Below are 23,227 nucleotides of genomic sequence, written 5' to 3' on the forward strand. Positions count from 1 at the left end.
TCATTTACTTTAGAATTCATATGCAAACAAAAAATGACCTTTTTGAGCAGCCCAGGTAATCTTCTGAATCAATACTGGAAGAATGAATCCTTTGTTTTCCTTCATTACATGTTGCCTAAGGAATAATAATTTTTTCTTTTTGCTATTGAATTGCTTTTTCCTTTGGTTAGTTTTCATTTTGGCTCCAATATCTATTTCCTTGCATTACCAATGCTCACTTCCATAGAAGCTAAAACAGGTTCTTAGAAAATCATAAATTGTGAAAACATCAGCTCAATGGTAGCACTGAACAGGGTGGCAGGATGTGCTATAAAGCAGTGCCCTCCTCTTGCCCACTGGCACATCTACTCAGTCATCAAAACTCTACCTCAGTGCTTTGTTCTTTTAATTGAAAGAAAAAGGGACAAGAAGAGGGAATCAACTACACTTGAAGTCTCAGCACCCTTCCTCATCGGTAACATCAGGCTATGATTTCAACCCACAGAGACTAGGAAGAAGTGACTAGCTTGGCGAGGCAGAAGGAGTACAATTCTTGTCACCATCCTACAAAATGGTTATTGTCAGAAATAGGAGCTGTGATGAAATCAGTAGCTTAAGGGTCAATCAAGAAACTATTACTATTCAGATGTACAAGTTGTTAGATAAAAAGCATCAGTTCAGTTCAGTTCAGTCGCTCAGTCGTGTCTGACCCTTTGCGACTCCATGAACCGCAGCACGCCAGGCCTCCCTGTCCATCACCAACTCCTGGAGTTCACCCAAACCCACGTCCATCCAGTCGGTGATGCCATCCAGCCATCTCATCCTCTCTCGTCCCCTTTTCCTCATGCCCTCAATCCCTCCCAGCATCACAGTCTTTTCCAATGAGTCAACTCTTCGTATGAGGTGGCCAAAGTACTAGAGTTTCAGCTTTAGATCATTCCTTCCAAAGAACACCCAGGGCTGATCTTTAGAATGGCATGGTTGGATCTCCTTGCAGTCCAAGGGACTCTCAAGAGTCTTCTCCAACACCACAGTTCAAAAGCATCAATTCTTCGGCACTCAGCTTTCTTCACAGTCTAACTCTCACATCCATACATGACTACTGGAAAAAACATAGCCTTGACTAGACGGACCTTTGTTAGCAAAGTAATGTCTCTGCTTTTAAATATGCTATCTAGGTTGGTCATAACTTTCCTTCCCAGGAGTAAGCATCTTTTAATTTCATGGGTGCAATCACCATCTGCAGTGATTTTGGAGCCCAGAAAAATAAAGTCAGCCACTGTTTCCACTGTTTCCCCATCTATTTCTCATGAAGTGATGGGACTGGATGCCATGATCTTTGTTTTCTGAATGTGGAGCTTTAAGCCAACTTTTTCACTCTCCTCTTTCACTTTCATCAAGAGGCTTTTTAGTTCCTCTTCGCTTCCTGCCATAAGGGTGGTGTCATCTGCATATCTGAGCTTATTGATATTTCTCCCAGCAATCTTGATTCCAGCTTGTGCTTCTTCCAGACCAGCGTTTCTCATGATGTACTCTGCATAGAAGTTAAATAAACAGGGTGACAACAATATACAGCCTTGACGTACTCCTTTTCCTATTTGGAACCAGTCTCTTGTTCTGTGTCCAGTTCTAACTGTTGCTTCCTGACCTGCATATAGGCTTCTCAAGAGGCAGGTCAGGTGGTCTGGCATTCCCATCTCTTTCAGAATTTTCCACAGTTTATTGTGATCCACACAGTCAAAGGCTTTGGCATAGTCAATAAAGCAGAAATAGATTTTTTCTGGAACTCTCTTGCTTTTTCCACGATCCAGCGGATGTTGGCAATTTGATCTCTGGTTCCTCTGCCTTTTCTAAAACCAGCTTGAACATCTGGAAGTTCATGGTTCACGTATTGCTGAAGCCTGGCTTGGAGAATTTTGAGCATTACTTTACTAGAGTGTGAGATGAGTGCAATTGTGCGGTAGTTTGAGCATTCTGTGGCACTGGCTTTCTTTGGGATTGGAATGAAAACTGACCTTTTGCAGTCCTGTGGCCACTGCTGAGTTTTCCAAATTTGCTGGCATATTGAGTGCAGCACTTTCACAGCATCATCTTTCAGGATTTGAAAGAGCTCAACTGGAATTCCATCACCTCCACTAGTGTTGTTCGTAGTGATGTTTTCTAAGGCCCACTTGACTTCACATTCCAGGATGTCCGGCTCTACGTGAGTGATCACACCATAAAAAGCAAAAGCATCGGGGGGCGGTCCTAAGATGGCGGAGGAATAGGAAGGGAAGACCACTTTCTCCCTCACAAATTCCTCAAAAGATCATTTCAACGTGGAGCAAACTCCACAAAACAACCTCTGAATGCAGGCAGAGGACATCAGGCAATCAGAAAAGCAGATCATTGTCTTCAAAAACAGGTAGGAAAAAATATAAAAGACGAGAAAAGAGACAAAGGAGGTGGGGAGGGAGCTCCATCCCGGGAAGGGAAGCCCGTCCCAGGAAGGGAATTCTAAGAAGAGAGGTTTCCAAACACAAGGAAACACTCTCCCTGCCGAGTCTGTGGCAAGCCTTGAAAACACAGAGGGCAACATAACAGGAAGGAAAAACAAATAAATAATTAAAACCAACAGATTACAAGCCCAACAGTAACTCCCCCAGCGGAAAAGCAGCGCAGATGCCTGCATCCGCCACTAGCAAGTGGGGGCAGGGCAGGGAAGCACGGGAGGCGCGGGAGGTGCAGGCTGCCGTGCTGGGTAAGAAGCGGGCAGAAACGCCCCACACGTAACCAGAGCGATCAAACTTGGGCTAGCAAACCAGACTGGGGAATAGCTACCACGCGAAAAGCTGGAACATAAAACGCCGCCAGGACCGCGCACAGAACAAAGGATGGAACGGAAATAGCTGGCTGCAGACCATCCCCCACCGGGGACAGGCAGCCAGAGCTGTAAGGACTGGAAAGGGGCAATCGCAGCCCCGGAGAGACTTTACCTAACAAACTGCAGGCAGGCTTCTTTGCTGAGACTTCAGGGGGAGCAGGACAGTCACCATCTGCCTCACAAGGAGTGCCAGCAGTACACCCAGAAAACTGAGCAGTAGAGACAGAGAAGGGGACAAGTTGCGGCGACCACGCTCGCCAAGCTCCTGAGCTGCTCGGAACTGGGAGGGGCGCAGGGCGCAGTCCCAACTGAGTCTGTGCCTCTGAGGGCTACCTGGGTGCCAAACCTGAGCGGCTTGGACCGGGGAGGTGCGCGCAGCCTGGAGCTGGCCTCGGACGTTTCCCGGCTGAGCACCGTGGAGCTGGAGCAGTTTGTTCGCCGTGGCGGGGGACAGGTCCAGCGGGGCTGAGACGCTGTGTGCCCATGACAGTGCTATTTGTTTGCAGCATCCCCCCCTCCCCACAGCGCGACTGAACTAGTGAGCCTAAAAAAAAAAAAAAAAAAAAAATTGTCCACCACCGCCCCCCTGGGTCAGGACGGAACTCAGACACTGAAGAGACCAGCAAACAGAAGTCAAACAGAGGGAACCGCCTTGGAAGTGACCCCACACGGCCCATAACATCAGAGAAGGGCCAGATACATCTTCACTATTTTTACAATCATTCCTTATTTTTTTTTTCTTTTTTCTTTTTCTAACTTTTTTTAAATTGTTAAGTCTTCTATTTCTCCTCTAATTTTTAATTTCTATAACTTACTATTACTTTTCAAAAAAAAAAAGACTCTACTTTTATAAGGCAAACACCATATATAGTCTTTGTGTGGTTGTTGTCGGTATTTCTTTTTTAATCTTGTGTTTTTTTTTCTTTTTTTTCTTAATATTTTTTCTTTTTTCTTTTTTTCTTTCTTCCTTCTGCTTCTTCTCTTTAATATTGTATTTTTGAAAATCCAACCTCTACTCTAGGTTTTTTAATCTTTGCTTTTCGGTTTTTGTTGTCAATTTTGTACATTTCAAAACCCAATTTTACCTGACAGCGAGATTACTGGCTTGACCACTCTCTCCTCCTTTTGGACTCTCCTTTTTCTCCACCAGGTGGCCTCTGTCTCTCCGCTCCCCCCCTATCCCCCGCCATCTCTTCTATATCTAACTCTGTGATTCTCTGTGTGTTCTAGATGGTGGAGAACACCTAAGGAACTGATTACTGGCTGGACTTGTCTCTCTCCTTTTCATTACTCTCTCTTACCCTCCTGGCCACCTCTGTCTACTTCCTCCCTTTCCTCTTCCCTGTATAACTCCGTGAATACCTCTGAGCGGTCCAGACTATGGAGCGCACGTAAGGAAGTGACTATTGACTAGCTTGCTCTCTCCTCTTTTGATCTCACTGCATCTCATTCCAGTCACCTCTAACTACTCCCTCCCTCTTCTCTTCTCCATGTAACCCAGTGAACCTCTCTGGGTGTCCCTCAATGTGGAGAAACCTTTCATCTTTAACCTAGATGTTTTATCATCGGTACTGTATAGATGGAGAAGTCTAGAGACCACTGTAAAAATAAAACCGAAAACCAGAAGCAGGAGGCTTAAGTCCAAAGCTTGAGAACATCAGAGAACTCCTGAATTCAGGGCACATTAAGCAAGAGGAGCTCATCAAACACCTCCATACCTACACTGAAACAAAGCTCCACCCAAGGGCCAACAAGTTCCAGAACAAGACATATCACACAAATTCTCCAGCAACACAGGAACACACCCCTGAGCTTCAATATACAGGCAGCTCAAAGTTACTCCAAAACGTTAGACGTCTCATAACCCATTACTGGTCACTCCACTGCACTCCAGAGAGAAGAAACCCAGCTCCACCCACCGGACCTCCAACACAAGCCTCCCTAACCAGGAAACCTTGACAAGCCACTGATACAACCCCACCCACAGTGAGGAAGCTCCACAATAAAGAGAACTACACAAATTACCAGAATATAAAAAGGCCATCCCAAACGCAGCAATATAACCAAGATGAAGAGACAGAGGAATACTCAGCAGGTAAAGGAACAGGAGAAATGCCCACCAAACCAAACAAAGGAGGAAGAGATAGGGAATCTACCAGAGAAAGAATTCCGAATATTGATAGTGAAAATGATCCAAAATCTTGAAATCAAAATGGAATCACAGATAAATACCCTAGAGACAAGGATTGAGAAGATGCAAGAAAGGTTTAACAAGGACCTAGAAGAAATAAAAAAGAGTCAATATACAATGAATAACGCAATAAATGAGATCAGAAACACTCTGGAGGCAACGAATAGTAGAATAACGGAGGCAGAAGATAGGATTAGTGAAATAGAAGATAGAATGGTAGAAATAAATGAATCAGAGAGAAAAAAAAGAAAAACGAATTAAAAGAAATGAGGACAATCTCAGAGACCTCCAGGACAATATGAAACGCTCCAACATTCGAATTATAGGAGTCCCAGAAGAAGAAGACAAAAAGAAAGACCATGAGAAAATCCTTGAGGAGATAATAGTTGAAAACTTCCCTAAAATGGGGAAGGAAATAATCACCCAAGTCCAAGAAACCCAGAGAGTTCCAAATAGGATAAACCCAAGGCGAAACACCCCAAGACATATATTAATCAAATTAACAAAGATCAAATACAAAGAACAACTATTAAAAGCAGTAAGGGAAAAACAACAAATAATACACAAGGGGATTCCCATAAGGATAACAGCTGATCTCTCAATAGAAACTCTTCAGGCCAGGAGGGAATGGCAAGACATACTTAAAGTGATGAAAGAAAATAACCTACAGCCCAGATTACTATACCCAGCAAGGATCTCATTCAAATACGAAGGAGAAATCAAAAGCTTTACAGACAAGCAAAAGCTGAGAGAATTCAGCACCACCAAACCAACTCTCCAACAAATTCTAAAGGATATTCTCTAGAAAGGAAACTCAAAAAGGGAGTATAAACCCGAACCCAAAATAATAAAGTAAATGGCAATGGGATCATACTTATCAATAATTACCTTAAATGTAAATGGATTTAATGCCCCAACCAAAAGGCAAAAACTGGCCAAATGGATACAAAAACAAGAACCCTCTATATGCTGCTTACAAGAGACCCACCTCAAAACAAGGGACACATACAGACTGAAAGTGAAGGGTTGGAAAAAGATATTCCATGCAAATAGAGACCGAAAGAAAGCAGGAGTGGCAACACTCATATCCGATAAAATAGACTTTAAAACAAAGGCTGTGAAAAGAGACAAAGAAGGACACTACTTAATGATCAAAGGATCAGACCAAGAAGAAGATATAACAATTATAAATATATATGCACCCAATATAGGAGCACCGCAATATGTAGGACAAATGCTAACAAGTATGAAAGGGGAAATTAACAACAACACAATAATAGTGGGAGACTTTAATACCCCACTCACACCTATGGACAGATCAACTAAACAGAAAATTAACAAAGAAACACAAACTTTAAATGATACATGAGACCAGTTAGACCTAATTGATATCTATAGGACATTTCACCCCAAAACAATGAATTTCACCTTTTTCTCAAGTGCTCATGGAACCTTCTCTAGGATAGATCACATCCTGGGCCATAAATATAACCTTGATAAATTCAAAAAAATCGAAATCATTCCAAGCATCTTTTCTGACCATAATGCACTAAGATTAGATCTCAATTACAGGAGGAAACCTATTAAAAATTCCAACATATGGAGGCTGAACAACACACTGCTGAATAACCAACAAATCACAGAAGAAATCAAAAAAGAAATTAAAATAAGCATAGAAACTAATGAAAATGAAAACACAACAACCCCAAACCTGTGGGACACTATAAAAGCAGTGCTAAGAGGAAAGTTCATAGCAATACAGGCATACCTCAAGAAACAAGAAAAAAGTCAAATAGATAACCTAACTCTACACCTAAAGCAACTAGAAAAGGAAGAATTGGAGAACCCCAGAGTTAGCAGAAGGAAAGAAATCTTAAAAATTAGGGCAGAAATAAATGCAAAAGAAACAAAAGAGACCATAGCAAAAATCAACAAAGCCAAAAGCTGGTTCTTTGAAAGGATAAATAAATTGACAGACCATTAGCCAGACTCATCAAGAAGCAAAGAGAGAAAAATCAAATCAATAAAATTAGAAATGAAAATGGAGAGATCACAACAGACAACACAGAAATACAAAGGATCATAAGAGACTACTATCAGCAATTATATGCCAATAAAATGGACAACGTGGAAGAAATGGACAAATTCTTAGAAAAGTACAATTTTCCAAAACTGAACCAGGAAGAAATAGATAATCTTAACAGACCCATCACAAGCACGGAAATTGAAACTGCAATCAGAAATCTTCCAGCAAACAAAAGCCCAGGTCCAGACGGCTTCACAGATGAATTCTACCAAAAATTTTGAGAAGAGTTAACACCTATCCAGAAAATTGCAGAAGAAGGGAAACTTCCAAACTCATTCTATGAGGCCACCATCACCCTAGTACCAAAACCTGACAAAGATACTACAAAAAAAGAAAACTACAGGCCAATATCACTGATGAACATAGATGCAAAAATCCTCAACAAAATTCTAGCAATCAGAATCCAACAACACATTAAAAAGATTGTACACCATGACCAAGTGGGCTTTATCCCAGGGATGCAAGGATTCTTCAATATCCGCAAATCAATCAATGTAATTCACCACATTAACAAATTGAAAAATAAAAGCCATATGATTATCTCAATAGATGCAGAGAAGGCCTTTGACAAAATTCAACATCCATTTATGATAAAAACTCTCCAGAAAGCAGGAACAGAAGGAACATACCTCAACATAATAAAAGCTATATATGACAAACCCATAGCAAACATTATCCTCAATGGTGAAAAATTGAAAGCATTTCCCCTAAAGTCAGGAACAAGACAAGGGTGCCCACTTTCACCACTACTATTCAACATAGTTCTGGAAGTTTTAGCCACAGCAATCAGAGCAGAAAAAGAAATAAAAGGAATCCAAATTGGAAAAGAAGAAGTAAAACTCTCACTGTTTGCAGATGACATGATCCTCTACATAGAAAACCCTAAAGACTCTACCAGAAAATTACTAGAGCTAATTAATGAATATAGTAAAGTTGCAGGATATAAAATCAACACACAGAAATCCCTTGCATTCCTATACACTAATAATGAGAAAGTAGAAAAAGAAATTAAGGAAACAATTCCATTCACCATTGCAACAAAAAGAATAAAATACTTAGGAATATATCTACCTAAAGAAACTAAAGACCTATATACAGAAAACTATAAAACACTGATGAAAGAAATCAAAGAGGACACTAATAGATGGAGAAATATACCATGCTCATGGATCGGAAGAATCAATATAGTGAAAATGAGTATACTACCCAAAGCAATTTACAAATTCAATGCAATCCCTATCAAGCTTCCAGCAATATTTTTCACAGAACTAGAACAAATAATTTCAAGATTTGTATGGAAATACAAAAAACCACGAATAGCCAAAGCAATCTTGAGAAAGAAGAATGGAACTGGAGGAATCAACCTGCCTGACTTCAGGCTCTACTACAAAGCCACAGTCATCAAGACAGTATGGTATTGGCACAAAGACAGAAATATAGATCAATGGAACAAAATAGAAAGCCCAGAGATAAATCCACACACCTATGGACACCTTATCTTTGACAAAGGAGGCAAGAATATACAATGGAGTAAAGACAATCTCTTTAACAAGTGGTGCTGGGAAAACTGGTCAACCACTTGTAAAAGAATGAAACTAGATCACTTTCTAACACCGCACACAAAGATAAACTCAAAATGGATTAAAGATCTAAATGTAAAACCAGAAACTATAAAACTCCTGGAGGACAACATAGGCAAAACACTCTCCGACATAAACCACAGCAGGATCCTCTATGATCCACCTCCCAGAATTCTGGAAATAAAAGCAAAAATAAACAAATGGGACCTAATTAAACTTAAAAGCTTCTGCACAACAAAGGAAAATATAAGCAAAGTGAAAAGACAGCCTTCCGAATGGGAGAAAATAATAGCAAATGAAGCAACTGACAAACAACTAATCTTAAAAATATACAAGCAACTCCTGCAGCTCAATTCCAGAAAAATAAACGACCCAATCAAAAAATGGGCCAAAGAACTAAATAGACATTTCTCCAAAGAAGACATACGGATGGCTAACAAACACATGAAAAGATGCTCAACATCACTCATTATTAGAGAAATGCAAATCAAAACCACAATGAGGTACCACTTCACACCAGTCAGAATGTCTGCGATCCAAAAATCTGCAAGCAATAAATGCTGGAGAGGGTGTGGAGAGAAGGGAACCCTCCTACACTGTTGGTGGGAATGCAAACTAGTACAGCCACTATGGAGAACAGTGTGGAGATTCCTTAAAAAATTGCAAATAGAACTACCTTATGACCCAGCAATCCCACTGCTGGGCATACACACTGAGGAAACCAGAATTGAAAGAGACACATGTACCCCAACGTTCATCACAGCATTGTTTATAATAGCCAGGACATGGAAACAACCTAGATGTCCATCAGCAGATGAATGGATAAGAAAGCTGTGGTACATATACACAATGGAGTATTACTCAGCCGTTAAAAAGAATACATTTGAATCAGTTCTGATGAGATGGATGAAACTGGAGCCAATTATACAGAGTGAAGTAAGCCAGAAAGAAAAACACCAATACAGTATACTAACACATATATATGGAATTTATAAAGATGGCAATGATGACCCTGTACGTAGGACAGCAAAAAAGACACAGATGTGTATAACGGACTTTTGGACTCAGTGGGAGAGGGAGAGGGTGAGTTGACTTGGGAGAATGGTATTGAAACATGTATAATATCATGTAAGAATCGAATTGCCAGTCTATGTCCGATGCAGGATATGGCACGCTTGGGGCTGGTACGCGGGGATGACCCAGAGAGATGTTGTGGGGAGGGGGGTGGGAGGAGGGTTCAGGTTTGGGAACACATGTACACCCGTGGTGGATTCATGTCAATGTATGGCAAAACCAATACAGAATTGTAAAGTAAAATAAAAAATAAATAAATTAAAAAAAAATAAAGAAAGAAGGATGTGAAAAAAAAAAAAAAGCAAAAGCATCAATACTAGCCAATTTCTTTACTGTTTCTCCAACTGCCCATTGGACATCAGAACGGCCCCTACCCCCTGATATTCCCCATTTCTGCTGACGGTATGGTCCTTCTCTTTGTTGGCCCAGGTCCATCCAGATGCTGGAACAATATCCATTATTCTCTCTGGCTCATTCCTTATAACCAATCAGTCCCTGTGACACAGCTTTACCATGTCTTTTCTGTTGCAGTACTTTCTAGTTCTCATAGTCAGTGTGAAATCTGTATAGCAGGCTAGTAATTCAGGTAGGGTTTCTATGCTGCAGTTTTGAGATCAAATTCCTTCTTCTGAAAACCTCAGTCTTTGCTCTTATGGTCTTCAGTTGACTGGATGAGGCCCTTCCACATAAGGGAGGATAATCTGTTTTACTCAGGTCTACCTATTTAAATGTTATTGCTAAGTTGTGTCTGCTGCTGCTGCTAAGTCACTTCAGTCGTGTCCGACTCTGTGCGACCTCATAGACGGCAGCCCACCAGGCTCCCCTGTCCCTGGGATTCTCCAGGCAAGAACACTGGAGTGGGTTGCCATTTCCTTCTCCAATGCATGAAAGTGAAAAGTGAAAGTAAAGTCACAGTCGTGTCCGACTCTGTGCGACCCCATGGACTGCAGCCTACCAGGCCCCTCTGTCCATGGGATTTTCCAGGCAAGAGTGCTGGAGTGGGGTGCCATTGCCTTCTCCAGAGAGTTGTGTCTGACTCTTTGTCATCTCATGGACTGCAGCATGCCAGGCTCCTCTGTCCTCCATTATCTCCTAGAGTTTGCGAAAATTCATGTCTCTTGAGTCAGTGATGTTACCTAACCATCACATCTTCTGCCATCCTCTTCTCTTCCTGCCCTCAGTCTTTCCCTGCATCGGGGTCTTTTCCAATGAGTCAGCTCTTTGCATCAGGTGGCCAAAATATTAGAACTTTAGCTTCAGCAACGGTCCTTCCAATCAGGTTTTATTTCCTTTAGGATTGACTGGTTTGATCTCCTTGCAGTCCAAGGGACTCTCAAGAGTCTTCTCCAATATGACAATTTGAAAGAATCAGTTCTTCAGTGCTTAGCCTTCTTTATGATTCAAATCTCTCATCCGTACATGACTACTGGAAAAACCATAGCTTTGACTAGATGGATCTTTGTTGGCAAAGTGATGTCTAAAGGTTAATCACATCTAAAAAATACCTTCACAGTAACATCTAGACTGGTATTTGAATAAACAAATAGGCATGTCAGCTTAGCCAAGTTGATATATAAAATTTACTTTCACACCATCATAATTCAGTCCTGTCACTTTCCCCTTTAATCTTGGCCACAGAGTCTCTATTCATGCTTTCCTCATTCCTCAGCTTGAGCCCTTTCTCTAGGTTTGTTCCAGAGTTGTCAGGTCCTGGCCCTTCACAGATCTTCAGTGTTTCTCCCAAAGCTTGTAGGATTGAATCCACATCCTGCCCTGGGTTGTTTTGATTACCAACACAGTCACTGGAAGACCTCATCTTAAAGCTCCTATGTTCCCTGCTCCAACAGCTGGCTTGTTTTAAGATATACCTTTCAGGTCTTTTCAGAATAAAGATGGACTAAGATGGACAGAGGAGCCTGGCAGGCTAGAGTCCTTGGGGTTGCAAAAGAGTCAGACATCACTTAGAGACTAAACAAAAACAATAAGATTAAAACACACATTTACAGAGTCAAATAGGCCTATTCCTATTTGTTATAATTATATTTTAAAATTTTATTTAAATATTTCCCCTATACAGATTTGCCAGATTCATGTGAGCAAGGAACCCACTGAATCTTGCCTCCAATTCCAGCTGTAGTTCATTTCAGAGGGTATATTTGAAGAATTATAAAAGCAACTTTTACTAAAAATATGATTTTCACTTTTTCCTTTTCAGCTTCTTCTAGTTCAGCATCACGCCTCCAGAACCCTGTGGTTTGAAGACTTGTGCCCTTTTCCTTCTACTTCACACACTGGTTAGTCTTTTGTTTGCTTTGTTGGTGCTGTGTTTTTTGTTTCCTTCTTCGTGATTTTAGGAGCTCCCTTTTCCCTCCCACAGGACTCCCTGTGGTCACAGATTCTAGGGGAGCACCTAGAACCACTGTGGGAGAGTATAGAGGCACACACACACTGACTTCTAGTCTTTGAAATTCAACTCAGATACTTGAGTTTGCAGAACTTAAATACTGTAGGCATCATTCTGTGGCCATCATGTCATGGGTTTGCAATCAGAAAGATGTGAATGGAAAGACAAATATCATACGATGTTGCTTATATGTGGAATCCTAAAAAGGGTACAAATGAACTTATCTACAAAAGAGTTACAGATGTAGAAAACAAACTTATGGTTACCAGGGAAGTATGTTAGTTGCTCAGTTGTGTCTGACTCTACAGAAGGACTATAGCCCACCAGGCTTCTCTGTCAATGGAATTTTTAAGACAAAAACACTGGGGTGGGTAGCCATTCCCTGCTCCAGGGGATCTTCACAACCCAGAGATTGAACCCAGGTCTCCTGCATTGCAGTTAGATTCTTTACTGTCTGAGCCACCAGGAAAGTACCATGGTTACCAGAGGGTAAGTGAAAAATTAAAGATCAGGATTGACATATACACACTACTATATATAAAACAAATAACTAATAAGGACCTGTATAGCACAGAGAACTCTATTCAATATTTGGAAATGGCCTATGTGGGAAAAGAATCTAAAAACAGTGTATTGATGAATATGTATAACTGATTACTTTGCTGCACACCTGAAACTAACTCAACATTGTAAATCAACTATATTCCAATAATTTTTTTTTAAAGAAAGATGTGAATGAGTGAAAGTATCTAGATGAATAGCATTGTTAGCTATTCTTAAAGAAAAAAAGAGTTAGAGGAAATTTATTGCATAGCATGACAGAAAAATCCTGAAAGAAAATGATTTTTCACAATTAATTTATTTTTAAAAATTATTAGCATGAAGTAAGAGAGAAGGGTTTGCAATTAGATTGCCTTGGTTTGAATTCTTGCTTTGCAGCTTTTTGGAAGGTGACCAATGTGTGTCTCAATTTCCTCCTTTGTAAAATAAAGTGATAATAGTAGTATTTAAAAGAAAGGGTTATTGTGAAAATTGAATGAGTTCATATTCTTTAGCGCTTAGAAGAATGCCTAGCATAGAGAAAACCTGCAATACACTGAAACTCTTATCATTAGTTTTATTATTTCTCTTACCTACTATAGATTTAAAGCAGATTAAAAAGCAGAGACACCACTTTGCGATAAAGGTCCATATAGTCAAAGCTATATTTTTCCAGTTCTCATATACAGATGTGAGAGTTGGCCCATAAAGAAGACTGAGCATTGAAGAACTGAAGCTTTTGAACTGTGGTGCTAGAGAATTGTCTTGAGAGTCCCTTGGACTGCAAGAAGATCAAATCAGTCAATGCTAGAGGAAATCAGTCCTGAATATTGATTGGAAGGACTGATGCTAAATCTGAAGCTCTAATCCTTTGGCCACCTGATGTGAATAGCCAACTCAATGGAAAAGACACTGATGCTGGGAAAGATTGAGGGCAGGAGGAGAAGGGGACGACAGAGGTTGAAATGTTTGGATGGCATCACCAACTCCATGGAAATGAGTTTGAGCAAACTCTGGGAGACAGTGAAGGCCAGGGAAGCCTGGCATGTTGCAGTTCATGGATGAGGTCATAAAGAGTTGGATAGAACGTAGCAACTAAACATCAATACTATAGACTTAAGGTAATAATTGATAGTAATAATCTGATTTCACTAGAAAACTTCACAAAATATAAAGCTAATGGAATAGGTTGAGTTTGACACTTGGAAAATGTATTATAATTTTTCATGCAAATATTAGTCTCACACACATTTCTCAAATGAAAAAATCTATTCTAATACATGAGCCCTGCTGTGCAATGTGTTATGTCTCATGAAGTAAACCAAGGAAAAAGCCCATATAATCAAGCACAGATGAAAGGGAAACATTTAAAATAGATGATACAAGTATAACAACATGATTTCAAATAGCAAAAACTAAGGGGAAAGGGTGGACAAAGAGACAACATGCGTGCCTGTGTGTAGAGAGGAGGCAGAGAAATGGTGGCCGCTGATGTAAGAGAAGTAGGTTAGCAGTTGACCTATAGACTGTTGTTGCTATTTAGTCACTAAGTTGTGTCTGACTCTTTGTGACCTTGTGGATGGTAGCCCGCCTGCTTCCTCTGTCCATGCGATTTCCCCAGGCAGTAATATTGGACTGAGTTGCTATTTCCTTCTCCAGGGGATCTTCCTGACCCAGGGATTAAACCCACATCTCCTATGTCTCTCACACTGGCAGGCAGTCTTTACCACTGAGCCACCTGGGGAGCCCGAGATTATGAATTATAAAATGAGTTATTTCCAAATTCTTAAAATACACTTACTGCATACTTAAGAAATAGCATGATAATTCATTTACGTTTTTAAAAGTATAACTTTGTTGGTACATTTGAGCTGAAGGAAAGAAATCTAAGAAGTCCACTTAGTTTACTCTCCCTCTCATTCTGGGTTTAGGCAGTGGTGGTGGTTCAGTCACTAAGTTGTGTCTGACTCTTGCAACCCCATGGACCCCCTGCCAGGCTCCTCTGTCCAGGGGATTCTCCAGGCAAGAATACTGGAGTAGGTTGCCATTTCCTTCTCCCTGTGAAAACAAACCAGGATGAGGTCAGAGGGACATCTCTTCCAGATAGACTAGAGGGCTCAGTGCCATGCAGTGCCAACACTGGAGAGGTTGTGATTCTCCAGTTCCTACTGAGAATGACATTAAGTGAAGCATAGGAGTTGGCTTGTCTTTAAGAAAGAAGCTTGATTAGTCATGATACAGAGAACCAGGTCCAGGTACTTGCTCACTGCATCCTCTGGTCTTCTCTATAACTGAAAGGAAACTAGCTACCACTTAGAAATGTGGAAATAAGGATAATTCATAAAATAAAGTCTGCCCTTCATATGAATAGGAAATAACTTGCACCTTATCTTCTCTCTGTATTTACCATGTTTAAAGTGGGGAAATTTTCATATTTTATAACAATGATACATTTAAAAAGGAAATAATATCTAAATGACTACACAGAGTAAACATTTAAAAGATCAACTTACTTTCCTACAAAATAAAGAACTAAAAGCAAAGATAAAGGAATAATCCTCAAGCAGAGAAACCAATACTTGAATATATGTCTGTCTGTCTATATAAGGAAAGGAGTAGAAGGAAATAGAGAAAATAAAGATTACTTGCTCAAAAATTTGGAGAAAAATGTCATTAAACCTCAATAATTCAAACCTCATTCAAATGGAATTAACAGAACTTTAAACTCTATCAGATAGTAACAACGACAAAAAATAAAATTTAGTGGTAGAAAAATATACTTTCTTAAAAAAAGAGCAAATGATGCTCAAGTTTAAAACTACTTAGCAGGGGAGAGGAGTCAAGATGGTGAAACAGGAGGATGTGGAGTTCACCTCTTCCCACAAATGTATCAAGAATACATCAGGGTTTCTCTGGGGTCTCAGTGGTAAAGAACGCACTTGTCAGTGCAGGAGACATGGGTTAGATCCCTGATCCAGGAAGACCCCACATGCTCTAGAGCAACTAAGCCTGTGTGCCACAACTATTGAGCCTGTGCTCTGGAGCCTGAGGGCCACGACTACTGAAACCCATATGCCCTAGGGCCCATGCTCCACAACGAGAGAAGCCACTGCAATAAGTAGCCCCTGTGCTGCAACTAGAGAGTAGCCCTCGCTCTCTGCAACTAGAGTAAAGGTCGTGCAGCAATGAAGACCCAGCACAGCCAAAAATTAATTAATAAAAAAAGAATATCTATACTAACAGAACAGTTCTCACAGAGCACTTGCTGAACACTAGCAGAGGACCTTGGGCACTGAAACAACAAGAAAAAATGCCCACACAACCAGGTAGGACAAAAGAAAGGCAAATAGAAACAAGGAAATGGGGTAAAGTCTTGCACCTCTGGAGGGGAGCTGAAGGAAAGGATAGGTTCCCGCCACTGGGGAAGCCCCCTCATCAGTGGGGAGATCGTCTGGGACAGAAGAGGAGCTTTTGGGGGCTCAGAGGAGAGGGCGGCAACCCGTCTATGGCAGGCAGGGCAGCGTAAGACCTGCATAGGTGGTAAGTGCCAGAGCCCTCTGGCCTCAGCCTGAGACGGGTGTTTGCTGATGCAGAAGTGGGGTTGGGTGCTGGAATGTAGGGTTTGGAGAGCAGACTCAGTGAGGGGACAGCTGCTGGCTGTAAAGAGACGGTCTGAAGGAATGAGAGCACGAAACTCCACAACTGGAAATGTTTGTGGAAGAAGCCTGGGCCACCATAGCCACGGGGTGCCACTGTTGAATGGCCCTCAAGCAGTGGGGCCACCGCTGCAGCCCCCTTCCCCATGTGCTGGCCCCTGCCTCCATGGGCACTGGGAGGGGCACTCACCTGAGCAGCTCACACACCCTACCCATCGCTGCCTCTCTCTGCCCACCTGGGCAGGCATGTGTGTTCCAAGGCAGCCTTGGGAGTAGATGCTGGTGGAAGACACATGCAAAAGTGGGGCTGAAACCACAGCTGAGATCCAGGGGACCTGTGACTAAGGAGGAAGAACTCAAATCTCTCCATGGACTTACACCTCCACTGCTGACTTTGTAAACTCAGGGACTGTGGGATATTTGAACAGATAAATGCTCCCATAGCTGAGACAGGTGTAGGTTTAGGGCCTATGGGCTTTGTGGGCATAGACATGCCAGGATTCTGTTCTCTGCTCAGACACTCAGTTGTGTCTGACTTTCTGTGACCCTACTGGACCAGGTCAAAATCTAAGCTGCCTCCATAGCCCCCACAGTGGGTCCCGATGCATGGTTACCGCAGTCCTGGGACCTGACTGGTGGATATGCACAGATGGTCTGGTGAAAACAACGCCTAAGAGACACCAGGGCCAACTACCAGCATACCCATAGTTACAGTAGGGCTGAGAGCAGTGCCACCGACAGTGTGACTTGTGAGCCAGCACGGGGTGTGAAAAGTGACACAACAGAGCACACCCACAGGTGAACAGCTCCAGAGGAGGAATACTCTGTGGCTTCCCTGCTAGCGGGAGTGTTGAATCCCACCTACCTCACATTGCAGGTCAGAAACATGGCTAAGATACAGATCTGGAAGTCTCTACTCCAACCACTGGGGAGCCAACCCCACCTCAGTGACAATCACAGAGCAGAGAGGAGGCCCTGCTCAATACCCGGTGCAGACTCTGGTCACCACAACATCAATCCCACCGTTTCCAAGGGGATAAAGATCAGCATACATGGAGAAAAGAGGTGGCAGACATCCACTTAAAAACAGCCATCACATAAAAAAATATCAAACCCATATAGGCTACACAGAGAAGGTTCCACAAAAAAATAGCCCTCTAAGAGAATCTATTGCTATTGTTTAGTCACTAAGTCGTGATGACTCTTTGCGACCCCATGGACTGTAGCCCGCCAGGCTCAGCTGTCCATGGGATTCCTCCCCACCCTGGGATCGAACCCACATCTCCTGTGTCTCCTGCACTGGCAAGCAGATTCTTTACCACTGTACCATCATGGAAGTCCAGAGAGTCTGAGGGTCAAGCATCAGGAGGAAAAATCCCCAGAGGGAATGGCTACCCACTCCACTATTCTTGCCTGGAGAATCCCATGGACAGAGAAGCCTGGCAGGCTACAGTCATGGGGTCACAAAGAGCTGGACACGATGGAGTGACTGAGCACAGCATAGCACATGCTGTAGAGAATGTGGGGATGGCATCTGAGTTATAAAAGCACCGAAGCAATGGCAGTTCTTTTGGTGAAATGATTCTGACAAGGAAAGGTTTATTATTTTGCTTTAATTGAGGGTAAAACTACTAAAACTGTGCAGTTAAAAATAATAAATGCTGTAGGTTTAAATTCTCTCAATCACAGTAGAGGTGACTGAGGGTTTTATGGAGGTGGTAGTTTTGATGCTGACAAAACTCTATATAATGAAAAGATTACCTGTCCCAGAGACCGCCAGTCCAAACCGGCACTGCCGATGTAAACATGCTGTTTGTCCACAATCCAGAAGGAGGACTGCAGTCGGCCCTTGTTGTAGGCAGTCATGTTCATGTAGGTCACCTCAGCTCCTAGGAGTTTAAGGAAATCCCAGTGAGCCTCTGTGGCAAGGCCCTGAACATGCAGTCACCTACCCACAGCAATACTCATGGTCTGCGTCCACCACAGCTGGCATTCAGGGAAGCCACATATTTACACTAGTTTAGTTCACAGAGGACCCCTGAGGAGCTACTTTATTCCCAAAAAGGATACAAAGGAATAAAAGAGAATAACTTTTCCCTACGATATGACAAGATCGTGGCTTCTCAAATCAGATCTGACTCAAACCCCTGCCCCTTGATTTATCATTCAGATGGTGAGATAGGTGTGCCATGCTCTTCTTTTACTTTGGGGTTACTTTTCAGACAGTTTTGCAATCAGTAAAAAGGTTGGTCTTTCTTAATAATATGGCTTTCCTCAACAAGGAACTGGCCTTCATTTTCTTTATTGATTTGTATATTGATTTATAATATTGCATTAGTTTCAGGTGTACAGCAAGGTGATCCAGTTACATACACACACACACACACACACATACACACAGTTGTATTTGACTTTTTGCAACCCCATGGAATACATAGTCAATGGAATTCTCCAGGTCACAATACTGGAGTGGGTAGCCTTTTCCTTCTCCAGGAGATCTTCCTGACCCAGGGATTGAACCCAGGTCTCCCACATTGCAGGTGGATTCTTTACCAGCTGAGCCGCAAGGGAAGCCCAAGAATACCGGAGTGGGTAGCCTATCCCTTCTCCAGTGGATCTTCCCATCCCAGGGAACAAACTGGGGCCTCCTGCATTGCAGGAGCTATCAGGGAAGGCGTCCTTCCCCACCCCCACCAAAACACACACATGGCTACATTTCAGGATACAGAAAAGAAGACTGATTTACACTATAAACTTAACCTATAACTCTTGGCAAGATGTTAAGTATGCATCTGGGTTCCTGTGGCAGGAAGATAGAAAGAGAAACCAGGAAGCTGGGAGAGGATCTGAGGTGAAGAAAGGATCCAGGAAGACTTTCTCTGTGGGTGGAGCAAACTCATTATCCTAGATAAGTACAGGCACATGTTCCTTAGCCTTCAGCTGTCCTGGAATAGTAACATCCCAGAGGATGAACAGTTGGGAAAGGCGGAATCTGAATGTCCAAAGTGGGGAGTTACCATGGCAATCATGGAGAGACCCAAATCTGCATGGAGGGTGTGATACCCTCAGAGGCAGTTGCCAGTGCTCCTAAGTGGATGAAGAGCAGCATTTGTCTTTGGGGAGTGTTAGTTTCCTAGGGCTGCCATGACAAAGTACCACAAACTGAGTGGCTTAAAACAACAGAAACTTACTCTTCCTTAGTTCTGGAGATTAGAAGTTCAAGATGTCAGCGGGGCCATGCTCCCTCTGAAACCTGTAGAGGAGAATCCTTCCTTGCTTCTTCCCAGCTCCTTGTGGTGGCCATCAATCTTTGGCATTCCTTGGCTTACAGATGCATCATGCCAATCTCCCTACCTCTGTTGCCACATGACATATTCTCCCTATGTGTCTCTGTCTTCTCCTCTCCTTATAGTGACACCAATTATGCTGGATTAAGGGCCCACCCTGCTACAGCATGACCCTATCTTAATTAATTATATCTACAAAACCTCTATTTCCAAATAAGTTCATAATTGGAGGTACAGGGTGGGGTAGGTCTTCATCTTATCTTTGGGCAGACACAACTCAATCCATAACAGAGATCTTGGCCAGTTTAAATGGCTGTGCCCTTCTATAGCACTAGACTGACCAGCACTAATGGAACCATTTTCTCATCTCTGGAAGAAGAGCATAAAGGTGACCTTGGGTTTGCTTCAGAAAAAGAATAAGAATAAAAAGGATGGAGGACCATTTACAAGCCATCAAGGACAACATCAAGCATGCTAACAGTCATACAATAGGGCTCCCATAAGGAGAAGAGAGAGAGAGAGAAAGGGGAAGAGGACGTATTTGAAGACATAAGGACTGAAAACTTCCCTAACCTGGGGAAGGTAACAGATACCTAGGTCCAGGAAGCACAGAGAGTCCCAACCAGGATCAACCCTAAGAAGACCATACCAAGACAAGTTGTAATTAAAATGTCAAAAGTTAAAGATATAATATTAAAAGCAGCAAGGGAAAAGCAATGAGTTACCTACAAGAGAACTCCCATGAGGCTCTCAGCTGAATTTTCAGCAGAAATCTGCAGGCCAGAAGGGAACTGTACAATATATTTAAAGAGAAGAAAGAGGAAAAGCTACAACTAAGAATAGCTGACAAGGCTTTCATTCAGGTTTGATGGAGAAATCAAAAGTTTTACAAACAAGCAAAAGTTAGCACCACTAAAGCAGCTTTATAGTGAAATGTTAAAAGGGATCAGAAACATGAAAATTATGAAAGAAAAAAACTTCATTGGTAAAGGCAAATATATAGTAAAAGTAGTATGGATTGCAGCCTACTAGGTTCCTCCATCCATGGGATGTTCCAGGCAAGAGTACTGGAGTAGGTTGCCATTGCCTTCTCCGGATAAAGATAGTAGGAAGGATAAAAGACAAAAGCACGGAAAATTGGATGAAGGCAACTGAAAGGTTCAAAGTTCCATTTATAAGATAAAGAAGCACTATTGATGTACAACATAACAAATATGAGTAACAATACTATATGTTAGAGATGAAAGTTTTAAAAAGAGTAAATCCTTAGAGTCCTCATCACAAATTTTTTTCTATTTGTTTAATTTTGTATCTATATGAGATGACAGACATTTAGTAAACTTACTGTGATGAACATTTCATGATGTACATAAGTCAAATCCACCTTAAACATAGTACTATACATCAATAAAACTGGAAGAAATAAAAACAAATTCAAGCATATCAAATAAAGTGTACAATTTAAAATGATCAGGATCTGCTTCATCCTGGCTGTTCAGATGGTAAGGGGGTACTAAATATCTGAAAGATCAGAAAGGTGTGACCCCATCACTCTACTAAGGAACCCCAAGTGAAGGCTGAGAGCTTGGAAGACAGTGATAGCTCTGCTAAGCCCACAGCTACAAGGCCAATGGAGGTGTGTGTAGATATCAAGCAATATATAATAACAGTAACTCCCACTTACTGAACAGCTCTTTGAGAACAGGGTCAAGACAGCTGTTACAACATATGGTATATCATTTTCCCCCTACAAATGACTGGACTTGGTGTAAGAAAACCCACTGAAAATATTTGATGATATATCTGGAAAACTATTTGTCTACATATGGTTTTGAAATATCACTTTTTTATTAAGAATTATTTATTTCATTTTTCTATCTAAATCTAATTCCCATCTATTTCTGAAGATACATGCTTTATCTTAATTTGTACCTTAATTTATATATTATATTTATATAATTTATATATTTACAAATATATATTTAGTTATATTCAACTCAGAAAACTAAGATCATGGCATCCAGTCCCATCACTTCATGACAAATAGATGGGGAAACAGTGGAAGACTTTATTTTTGGGGGCTCCAAAATCACTGCAGATGGTCACTGCAGCCATGAAATTAAAAGACATTTGCTCCTTGGAAGAAAATTTATGACCAACCTAGACAGCATATTAAAAAGCAGAGATGTTACTTTTCTAACAAAGGTCTGTCTAGTCAAGGCTATGGTTTTTCCTGTAGTCATGTATGGATGTGAGAGTTGGACTATAAAGAAAGCTGAGTGCCGAAGAATTGATGCTCTTTTGAACTGGTGTTGGAGAAGACCCTTGAGAGTCCCTTGGACTGCAAGGACATCCAACCAGTCCATCCTGAAGGAAATCAGTCCTGAATAGTCATTGGAAGGACTGACTTTGAAGCTGAAACTCCAATACTTTGGCCACCTGATGCGAACAGTTGACACATTGGAAAAGACCCTGATGCTGGGAAAGATTGAGGGCGGGAGGAGAAGGGGACGACAGAGGATGAGATGGTTGGATGGCATCACGGATTCAATGGATATGAGTTTGAGTAAGCTCTAGGAGTTGGTGGTGAACAGAGAGGCCTGATGTGCTGCAGTCCATGGGGTCACAAAGAATCGGACTTGACTAAGCGACTGAACTGAACCGACTGAACTGTTCCTCATTTTATTATGAACATATTATTCAATATTTTACTTACAAGAATTTATTTTACATGTACTTCTAAACTATCTTTTTTATTGGTTATGGAAATTATCCTCGTCCTACTGTTTTTTGGGGGCTTCCCTGGTGTCTCAGTGGTAAAGAATCTGCCTGCCAAGCAAGAGACGTCTCTGGGTCAGGAAGATCCCCTGGAGAAGGGCATGGCTAACCGCTCCAGTATTCTTGTCTGGAGAATCTCATGGATAGAGGAGCCTCGTGGGCTCTGCCCATAGACTTGCAGAGTCAGACATGACTGAAGTGACCGAGCATGTACACACACATGCACATATCTTCTTTATATCTAGCTTCTCTCTCTCTCTCTGTCTCTTCCATGAAAAATCATCACAGGATATGTCTTTAGTTGATGCTACATGTGGTTGAGAGGTGCATGCCTTCTTCTGGGACAATACCCTCTTCTTAGAGTGCTAAGTGGACCCATACGATGCAAAATGGAAAGATCTAGGTACCGTGTAAACCAGTTTAGTCTCTATTTTGCCACAGCTGGTTGAACCAAATGCAGACACATGAATTATGATGACCAATAAGATTTCCTTTTTTGAAAATCCAATATTGAGTCACAAAAATCAAAGCAAAGAAGCTATGCTTGAGTCATAAACAGATAGAGGATGCCATGACTGTCCAAGTCCACATAAATGAAGGGTAGGAGAAGACAAGCTTAAGAGAGAGTGTGAAAGAACCAGGTACATGAGGAAAAGAGATAAAAAGACAATGTACTCCCAGGAGAGGAAAATGGAGAGGGGGTGCAGTCTTTGCCAGTCCTGTATCCTCAGACCAGTTAAGCTTCAGACCTTGAGTTTCTCTAAATCTTCAGAATAAATTAATTGTTAT

At 41.7% G+C, this 23,227-nt stretch overlaps 1 protein-coding gene across 1 annotated transcript in view; it reads right to left on the reverse strand.

The window, feature by feature from the left end:
- PLD5 (phospholipase D family member 5) overlaps nt 1–23,227 on the reverse strand; it is a 313,562-nt gene that overhangs the window by 76,216 nt on the left and 214,119 nt on the right. The window contains exon 5 of the mRNA XM_040263578.1: nt 18,135–18,262. Within this exon, the coding sequence (XP_040119512.1) occupies nt 18,135–18,262 (128 nt within the window). The remainder of the gene's footprint in view (nt 1–18,134; nt 18,263–23,227) is intronic.

Source organism: Oryx dammah, unplaced genomic scaffold (assembly GCF_014754425.2).
Source record: "Oryx dammah isolate SB20612 unplaced genomic scaffold, SCBI_Odam_1.1 HiC_scaffold_21, whole genome shotgun sequence".
Lineage (NCBI taxonomy): Eukaryota > Metazoa > Chordata > Mammalia > Artiodactyla > Bovidae > Oryx > Oryx dammah.